General features: G+C 34.7%; 2 protein-coding genes across 4 annotated transcripts; one reads left to right on the top strand and one right to left on the bottom strand.

Moving 5' to 3' along the window:
- The first annotated feature begins 1,659 nt into the window (after positions 1–1,659).
- Positions 1,660–3,046, top strand: LOC120209305. The gene is made up of 2 exons (XM_039208345.1): positions 1,660–1,938; positions 2,747–3,046. Exons 1-2 carry the CDS (start codon positions 1,826–1,828, stop codon positions 2,952–2,954), a joined length of 321 nt encoding a protein of 106 aa, XP_039064276.1. The 5' UTR covers positions 1,660–1,825; the 3' UTR covers positions 2,955–3,046.
- Positions 1,792–7,183, bottom strand: LOC120209303 (4-coumarate--CoA ligase-like 5). Of its 3 annotated transcripts, XM_039208344.1 has the most exons (6): positions 5,922–7,183; positions 4,995–5,140; positions 4,849–4,916; positions 4,644–4,746; positions 4,473–4,556; positions 1,792–1,808 (listed from the first exon to the last, which is right to left on the bottom strand). In XM_039208344.1, exons 1-5 carry the CDS (start codon positions 7,138–7,140, stop codon positions 4,497–4,499), a joined length of 1,596 nt encoding a protein of 531 aa, XP_039064275.1. In that variant the 5' UTR covers positions 7,141–7,183; the 3' UTR covers positions 1,792–1,808; positions 4,473–4,496. The 3 variants fall into 3 exon arrangements, with proteins under 3 accessions (XP_039064275.1, XP_039064274.1, XP_039064273.1); XM_039208343.1 differs by lacking the exon at positions 1,792–1,808 and having other exon boundaries at positions 4,277–4,556; XM_039208342.1 differs by lacking the exon at positions 1,792–1,808 and having other exon boundaries at positions 4,460–4,573; positions 5,922–7,140.
- Positions 7,184–9,141: the final 1,958 nt, after the last annotated feature.

The following is a 9,141-nucleotide window of genomic DNA, read 5'->3' as shown; positions in this document are numbered from 1 at the left end:
GTCCTTATTGAAATGCCCTTTTCTTTTTAGTGCGAGATACCTCCACACTTGTAGTATCGAGATGTCTTTGTTGGATAGTTTTCTTTTTGCAAATCACTGATCATAAATTTCAAGGCATAGTTGTAAAACCCCTCCATCATTACGAGTATTGAGATTATCCTTGTGGAATATTGAGATACTCGTTAAGAAAAAAAAGTCATCGGAAAATCAGCACTTGTTACAAAGTATTAAATATCCTTGATTTTACTTAATAGCGCACATATGACCAATCGAATACAACATAATGCGTTGAAATGTGACCTTATAATATCTTGGCCATTGTTCAAACATTCGTATTACTAGTGAGAATGGCTCAACATCATGGACTTGAAATATTCCCTTCACTATCAAATTAATGTTGAAATATAGTTCAGAAATAACAACACTCACTACTTTGGGATGATTAGTATAAAAATTGACATATAACAATTTGATATTTTGAAAAGTTTCCATAAAAAAAAGAAGCAATTGCTAGTATTGAAACACTAGCTCTGCTCTGAAATATGATGTCATTATGTTAATTACAACATTGAAACCCTTAACATTTATAAAAATAATAGTTTGCTCAGCTAGTAGCTCAGAGCCAAGGAAATTTTTATATCAATAAGGACACAAGTATATCAAGTGAAAATAACAAAAGGCAAAGTCAGTCAAAAACTAGAATTCTTCGTTAATTGACATTTCTAACCAAGTCTGATATTACAACACAACATAAACAGCTTTGTGCGGGCAACAAGTATGGAGGCGGGTGGGGCAATCGTTCTATGAAAATTTAAAATTATCATATATTTTAGATTTTATATGTAGTTTTTATTGAAAATCTGTTTTCGTCCCTTATAATTTTATAAATTCATTATCTTCTAAAATATTAGAAGTTCGTCTCCCAACATAAAATTTTACGTTTGTTCCTGAATGTTAATATTGTAAAACTTCCAACCTAGTCTGGTAAGACTATGGACTGTAAATGTCAAATTGATTTATCAAAATTTGGTCAGATTTGAATCAAAACTAAATCAAGCTAAAAATCTTCAAACCATATTAGTAACTAAATCATCAAAAATATAAAATGTGTGATTTTTGAGGCATTATATTTCATTCAAAAGAAACCCTTAAATTAATTTTTTTAAACCCTAAAACGTGAATTGATAGTAAAGAAATTAAAATGAACGACATTTAACATCAAAATATACTCGACATGCATTTGATTTTCAACAAACAAATCAAATTCAAGTGTTTATGACATCATTTAAACATCGCACAAGTAATTAAGAGATCCAAATCAACCTATTAACAATATTTCAAAGACTTCCTTCACGAATTTAATTTTAGATTATTTTAGAGTCACGCACGAAGCCTTTCTACCTAAGAATTTTAATTAGTACCTCTTTATATATTTTATATAATTTTTCTCTAATAAAACGATATCGTTTGATATGATATAATAAAGATTAAATTAAAATTACTATTAATAATTGAATGATGTAATCAATTCCAATCCAAAAAAGTAATCATATTTGATCTTGTTTACCTTAAAAAACATTTTAATTAGAACCAAATCATATTAGAGCATTTTATGTGCTGAGAGAAAAATGGTTGATAATGCGAGAAAATTAGGAGGGAGAGCCACGCAACGAACCAATGCGTAATTGAATTGATGCTCTTCCTTCCCCTTTCTTCTACCTCCAACCCATATCTTGCTCTGCAAATTCTCAAATTTTAACCTTTTTTATATCCAAAAGCCAAACAAAATCATAAGTTGGAAGGCGGAGAAAGGAGAAGGGAGGAGATGATAACGCGATCGAATTTAGCAGAGCAATTGAGGGAGTATCAGCTTCGATCTAAGCATGATTGGGCTTCCGTTTCGTTTTTCTCATCAACGTCCAATCTCTCATCTTATAGGTATACCCAATTCCAAGATTTGCTTTCTTGGCTTTACTTTTCGTTCTGAGTATGAAATATTTTCGATTGAGCTTTGATCTAGATGTTAAAGATGTTCCCGGATAAGTAGTAGGATTAGATGGGTAAAGGGATTAATTAGCTCTAGCTTCTCGAGTATGATTTTTTAAAAATCAATGTCGTTTCTTTGTCGATTTCATTTAGTTTTTCAATTTATTGATACATTTATTAAGAATGGGAAAATAGAAAAGGAAAAAGCTTGAAAGATTCTTGTTGTCATATTATCGTTTTCAAAATATAACTGAAATCTTAGGTGGTCAAAAAATTAGAAATCGACTCTGGATTTCCATAAACTTTGTCTAGTCCCTATGACGAGCATGAGACCTACAAAGGAAACAAAAAGAAAGTTTGAAATTGTTGATTTCATCTGAAATAGATTACTTAACTGCTTAATGAAGAGTGCCGCTGGGGATGGGGTAGATTTAAAAAGTTCATCCCATGGACGTTTCATGTAGTTGATTTGGGGGAGTTTGTGGTAGAGATGACTATGGCTTTCGGTTAATTCTGTATGCCAACAATTTTAAGCTTAACTGCTAATACTTGATGTAGACTGTAGTAGAATGCTTGTCAAATTTCTGGGGATCAGAGCTTCCAATTGCTTGGATTTGAATTGTTTGTAATTTGGCCGAGAAAACATGTTTTGTTTCATTTGGATACGCTTATTGCATCTTCATTCTGGTTGTTGTTTTTCTCCATCTCAGCAAATGACCAATTCTAATAGCTATGCTTTCTTTGTGTTTTGTTGGTGCAGGGTGGATGTTATGGTCTTTGTTATATGGGAACTCGTCATTTTAGCGTTCCTGGTTTTTACAGCTGTTTCTTTATATTTTAGGGATATGCAACTTGCCTTTATCCTAGTATGCATCACAATGCTATTGCTTCTCTGCATGAAAATCACAAAGCAAGTGAGGTTGGCCAGGAAAAGGAAAAGAAGGATGCTTCTTCCTTTATCTATTTAGAACTACATGGAGCTTGAATGAGTTTAAATGACATGGTGCCTGAAACTAGCTGATGAAGGAATACGATTTGATATGATTGCCTCGAAAAATGCAGAACCAAGGTGAGCTACTGATTGGGATGTTCTTATTGAACATATAGCAGTTAGTTTTAAGGTATGGTTTCTTTCTCACTACCTTTGTATGCAAGGGTCAATGGAATTATATTGTAATTCTAATCCAAGTGGGAATATAGTGAACATTATTTGCTTCATTTTGTCATCAGTTTAACATTTAGTTAAACGCATCCAAGGATTGAAATGGATGTCATTAGCAATCGAAATATTTTTTTTCCTTGTATTATGTACCCACAGTTGATTTGCGACAGATCAAATGGTATACAGGACTTCAAGTTTCCCTGTTGCTGGAAGAGTTAAATTCCTGCGAATTTGGACTTATTGGTTTCACAATAGATTTTCACAAATTTAAGTAAAGATAAAGATATGCCACTAATGCACTTTGGTTCACTGGAATGGAATAGGGGTGGAGTAGAATGTTATCCTGTAGTAATTGAATAAGAGTTGTCTGAGTCGTTTGGTTGGATTTTATGGAATAGTCATGTAATATGAATTTAGATTCTGTGAAATGAGTGATTCAGTAAACCAAACCTTTGAATATTGTTGATCACTGAATCAGGCCTGAATGAGTTCACTCTTTATGCCAACCAAACATGCTGCAAGTAGCGGCAAGTAGAACACATAGATTATGAGATGCACATCTTTGATATGGTTGCTTCTTCCTTGAGTTTGAGGTAGGTTATTGGCTTAGGAGATCCAAGGCGTTTTGGTTTGTTTTGATGGGCATGATTTTGTGATGGTGATGCAGCCATTGCTCATTGTCATTAGGTTCAAAGAAGTGATTTCCATGTTTTTATCACCACTTGAGACGGGCAGTGATAGATAGATCAAGGAAATGTCAATGTCATGTCAATGAGCTTAAATTATGCAGTTTGGGGGGTTTGGGGGGGGGGGGGTTCAATGAATCTTCAAATAACTAGGTATTAGAATTTCCAAAAATATATGCCATTCATTTGATGGGAAATAATTAAACACATTAATAAATTATTACTATTATCGGGTTGGTTCAAGTGGTAAGCATCTTGATATCGCTTAAGCAATGTTTCGAGTTTGAGTCCTTGTGTATACAGAAAATCCTTACTAGGAGATATACCCACCAAAGCTAGGTGTGCGACGAGGGTCGGTCCGGATTATTCAAAGCAAAACCTTAGATTTGGTAGGGCAACAAAAATAAATAAATAAATTATTACCCAAAATCATTTAGTACTAAATAAAGTCTTTGAATATTATTTGATATAAAAATTAGTTTTTTGTTCACATAAATAGTAGGTGCGACTTTAAACACAAAGATGTTCTAGTACAGCATACATATTTAGGGGGAAAGAATTGGAGCAAACAGAGAGAAGCATGAGATGTATAGGCATAGCAGTGATGAGAAGAGAAGCAAAGGGTTCAAAGTTTGGAGGTGGCCAACTTGATTAGATCCTTCCTAAGAATCTTGCCTGATGGGTTCTTGGGTATGGAGTCGACGAATGCCACTTTCCGGATTCTTTTGTATGGAGCAACCTGTTCAATTCCATTTTCAATTTCATCTACTCGAAAAACCAATTCATTAATTCTCTTGTGACATACATACCTGTTTACCCACGAACTCCATCACTTGGGTCTCCGATATATTGCTTCCGGGTTTTCTCACCACATATGCCATCGGAAACTGCCCCACCTCATTATCTGGAAACCTGAAACACTCCCCCAGGCATACATAGATAGATAGATTACACATGATTTTCTTTACCATCCATCAACATGAAAAAGAGAATTAAGGAATGAAAGCAGCTCACGGAATAACAGCAGCATCTAAAATTTCAGGGTGGGTAAGGAGCAATGCCTCGAGCTCTGCAGGAGGAACCTGCACAAATCAAATTTACCACAAAACTAAGTTTACTTAATTCTGAATAATCAGAATGAGGGAGGGAGTTTCATTCACCTGATATCCCTTGTATTTGATCAGCTCCTTCAACCTATCAACTATGAAAATGAAGCCATCATCATCGATATAGCATAAATCTCCTGTCCTCAGCCATCCATGTGAATCAAGAGTCGATGTCGTTGCTTCTGGATTACTGAAATAACCTACAATACCAATATTTTCAACCAAAATCACTCATCAACAACAATGTTTCATCCATCCTCCAACTCTCATTCTCAATATCAATTCAATAGCCATTTAATTCTACAAATTTTAAGCAGTTATTGCCAGTGACAACAGGGAAACTAAAAGCACAGGTAGGAGTGAGCCCAACAGACTGACTTTGGAAAAATCAAACTTTTTTACTAACTCCACGCTAAAAAGTTCGATTTGATTTGAATTGGCTCTTAATTTTATAAACTTGACTCGGAAAAATTTCTTAATAAAACTCAAATAATTCAAAAATTTTAGTAATTAGTAGATTGATTTTCAAGTTCGAGTTGAATTTTTCAACTATGCATGATATCGTATATGAAAAAATATAAAAAAATATATAATGTATATCGTATATGGTTATAGAAATTCGTTTAAATTAAAATTAATCAGTATCATAACATTATAAATATTTATAACTAAATTTAAACAGAAAGTTAAACAATTTTAACTCGATTTGAATTTCATAAACTTAACTAGACTAAAAAAAATTCAAATAAAATTTAAATTATAAAATAAAATTCGTCAACAAATTTAATCAAATCAATCAAATACACACCCTTTAAACACATCCACCCCTTAATTAAGTTGGTATTTCAAAGCTAATAACAATTTTTAATCTAATGATAAAGAAATGCATAATCATCATACCAGCAAACAGACAAACATGGCAAAAGCAAACGGAACATTTTACTTGATTTAAAACCGTCAAATATAAATTATAGGCAATACCTTTCATAACGGAGGGGCCCTTAAGACAAAGCTCACCCGTCTGATTCACCGTTAAAGCCTTACCACTCTCCGGATCCACAACCTTAGCCTCCATGCTCGGCGACAACATTCCCGCCGTACCATACCTCCGGCTTTCCTCCAACGAGTCCGTCGACGCACCGATCCCAGCCGATTCTGTCAACCCGTATCCCTGAAGAATCTTAACATTAGGATACTTCTCCAGGAACCCTTCGATTACTTCTTTACTCAGCGGAGCCCCACCCGACAAAGCCGAATGCAACGAGCTCAGATCGTACTTTTTACGTATCTGATCGGCGGCGTTCACCATCGCCACCAGAATCGGCGGCACCAGAGGGAGGTAGGTGGCACGATACTTCTCGATCGTTGACAGCATGTCGTGCATCTCGAACTTCGATAAAACGATGACCGTCGATCCAGACGCCAGCAGCCCGGTGGCGAAGGCTACTAAGCCGTAGATGTGAAACATGGGAACCGTGCAGATGAATCTTTCTCCTACCTCTAGGCTGAACCGGTTTATCACCGTTTGTACCATCGCTATCAGGTTTCGATGAGATGAAACCACCCCCTTGCTGGCACCGGTTGTACCAGAAGAATAAAGCAGAGTAGCCGTGTCGTCTTGGTTGACTCGGTCCCTGACTCGACTCCCACTTGGTTCCGTCTTCATCATCTGATGTAAACTCGTCACGATCTTCGCTCCCGTAGTGTTGCTGTTCACTTGATCATCTAGAAGCACGATTGGAATGGTGGAGCCGGCTAATTTAGGGAGCAGTGGAGTGATAGTAAAGGCGAGAACCGGCTTTGAATCTGCAATTTGTTTCCCGATCTCACCGGCCGTGTTGAGAGGGTTCGTAGTGGTTATGATAGCGCCGAGGGACATAACAGAAAGGCAAACAATGGGGAAGAAGATGGAGTTGGGTGAAAGGAGTAAGACGACGTAGCCTTTCCGGATCCCCATATCAGAAAGACAAGTGGCAACGGAATCAACAGCCCTCCAAAGCTCGGAGAAGGTGAGGTGGCGGCCGGTGGCGGCGTCGATGAAGGCAATATGACCGTGGTGGGCTCGAGCAGAAATGAAGGTGGTGACATCGAGAGAATCGTTCTTGGGGAGAGGAATGGGGTTGCGCTTGCTGTAGAAGGTAGAATTGGAACGGCAGAAGCCACTTCTCGGATCGATTGTCAAACTCCTATTCTCCGCCATGGATTTTCTGTAACAATGCTTCACTTTAGATCGGTTTAGTTTTGTAGCAAAATTCAAATAGAGTCGGCTGCTAAAACAAACATTTTTATATTGTAAGAACGTGAACTGTGGTCCCTTTCCCTAGACCATAGTGAGCGAGTTTGACCTGTAACAAACAGTACAGTGGTCGGTATCTTCACGTGGCAATATAACAGTCGTTGGATGGAAACGAAACATGAGATGTTGAAATTTTTATCGTCAGATCAAATGAGTAATTGAGAAACGTGTTTGACTGTTTAGTCACGTGTGAATTATCTACATCTCCACTATACATGGTTGTTACTCCACACCTCTTCCGACTTTTCCGACCTGTTTTTCCTTTTAATTTAAAATGGCAGTTTTGCTGTGCGGCTGCATAACCTATAAAGTATTATTATTATATTTAATTTAATAATAATTCTAATTAATAATATAAAATTATAGTGAATTTTAATCTGAGATATTACATATTTACTCTATAAAATTATATAATTGATAATAATTTTTTAAACTAATCATATATGATCTATTGACTAATTAAATCAAATTAGATATTACAGGTGAAGGTGATTCTTTCAACTTCGTTTGTTCAATTCGCAAACTAATTTATAATAATTTTAATTATAACAAAAAATACATTAACCATAAATTTTTAGATTACGATCAAAATTGTTAAGCTCTTGTTACAATTGAATTTTACCTTTATATTTTAATATTTTGAAAAATCTTAACCAAAAACACAACTTGGCGATATTTCTTCCACTGGGACAAGAAAAATCCATAACCAACAAATCAATTAATTCAATTAAAATCTCTAAACAGGAACAAGTTACGGCACTGCAAAACAAATGCCTTCCTCCTCAGACGTTACACTATCCAACATGTCGTAACCGATTTTTTTATGGGAAGACCCATCCGACAATAAAAGATTTTATATGAAAAGATAGGAGTGGCTTGATCTGTGTAATCAGAAATTAGGTTTAGAGTCAATTATGCGTAAAGAAATATTAACACTCTCACGGCACCCAAAATTAATACCTAATCGATTATCTTATATTTTAAAATTAGAAATTTCGAGTTCGAAATTTTATTTAATTTAAAATACACTACGTATGCATATTTTGAAAAAGGACGTCGATTTACCAAGACTAATAACGATCACCCTCAAGCAAAAGCAGAAGCTTCATTATCAGTCACAATAAATAAACATTACCTTAATAATTTAGAAATCATGAGGTGGAGTTTTGAAAAGGATGTCGATCTACTTCGAGAATCAGTAGCGGTCACCCTAAGCAAAAGCTGGAAATACACTACTAATCCCCTAATAAATCAACATTACCTTATCTTAAAAATGAAATGCAATTAAACAATTGGTTATTGAGGCTAATTATACTAAATTAATTATTAAAGATTCTCTCTAGCTTAAAGTGTCAAATTATGAGATTTAAAGAACCTAGAGGATTAAACCTGAAAATGGAGGTTCTAATTATTAACTTAGTCAATTTTAATCAATTATTTGATTTGAACAATTAAAATGGAGCCTCGAGTAAAAGCAATGACCAAATAAAAAATTTGCCTTAATTAAAGGACTAAGTTTTCAATTTAGCTTAAAGTGGAGGCTCTAATATTAATCCTAATTAATTTTAATCAATTTAATTCGAATAATTAAAATGAAACCTCGAGCAAAAGTGAGGATTAAACTAAGAATTCGCCTAAATTTAAGGACTTAATTTGAAATTAAACCTAAAGTGAAAGCTCTAATAATAATCCTAATTAATTTTAATCAATTATGGAATATCGAATAATTAAATCAAAACCTCGAGCAAAAGAGATGACCAAATTAAAAATTCTCCTAAATCAAAGGAATAGGGACCAAATTTAAGGCAACCTATATTTAAGGATTAAATCTAAAAATCAAGTGATATGTCAAGGACTAAATTAAAAAGATTCTAAATTTTAAGATTTAAATTAAAAAACGAGTGA

This window comes from Hibiscus syriacus, unplaced genomic scaffold (assembly GCF_006381635.1).
Source record: "Hibiscus syriacus cultivar Baekdansim isolate YM2019G1 unplaced genomic scaffold, ASM638163v2 tig00018586_pilon, whole genome shotgun sequence".
In the NCBI taxonomy this organism is placed as follows: Eukaryota; Viridiplantae; Streptophyta; class Magnoliopsida; order Malvales; family Malvaceae; genus Hibiscus; species Hibiscus syriacus.
The sequence above is the reverse complement of the archived record's forward strand: the minus strand, read 5'-3'. Positions and strand labels throughout refer to the sequence as shown.

Bases quoted from the DNA above. Each gene is read 5' to 3' on its own strand.
- LOC120209305 (XM_039208345.1), top strand. From the start codon at position 1,826: ATGATAACGCGATCGAATTTAGCAGAGCAATTGAGGGAGTATCAGCTT. The intron at 1,939-2,746 runs GTATACCCAATT...TTGTTGGTGCAG, and splicing joins TCCAATCTCTCATCTTATAG to GGTGGATGTTATGGTCTTTG.
- LOC120209303 (XM_039208342.1), bottom strand. From the start codon at position 7,140: ATGGCGGAGAATAGGAGTTTGACAATCGATCCGAGAAGTGGCTTCTGC. The intron at 5,141-5,921 runs GTATTGCCTATA...TTGGTATTGTAG, and splicing joins GGGCCCCTCCGTTATGAAAG to GTTATTTCAGTAATCCAGAA. The intron at 4,917-4,994 runs GTGAATGAAACT...TGATTTGTGCAG, and splicing joins TCAAATACAAGGGATATCAG to GTTCCTCCTGCAGAGCTCGA.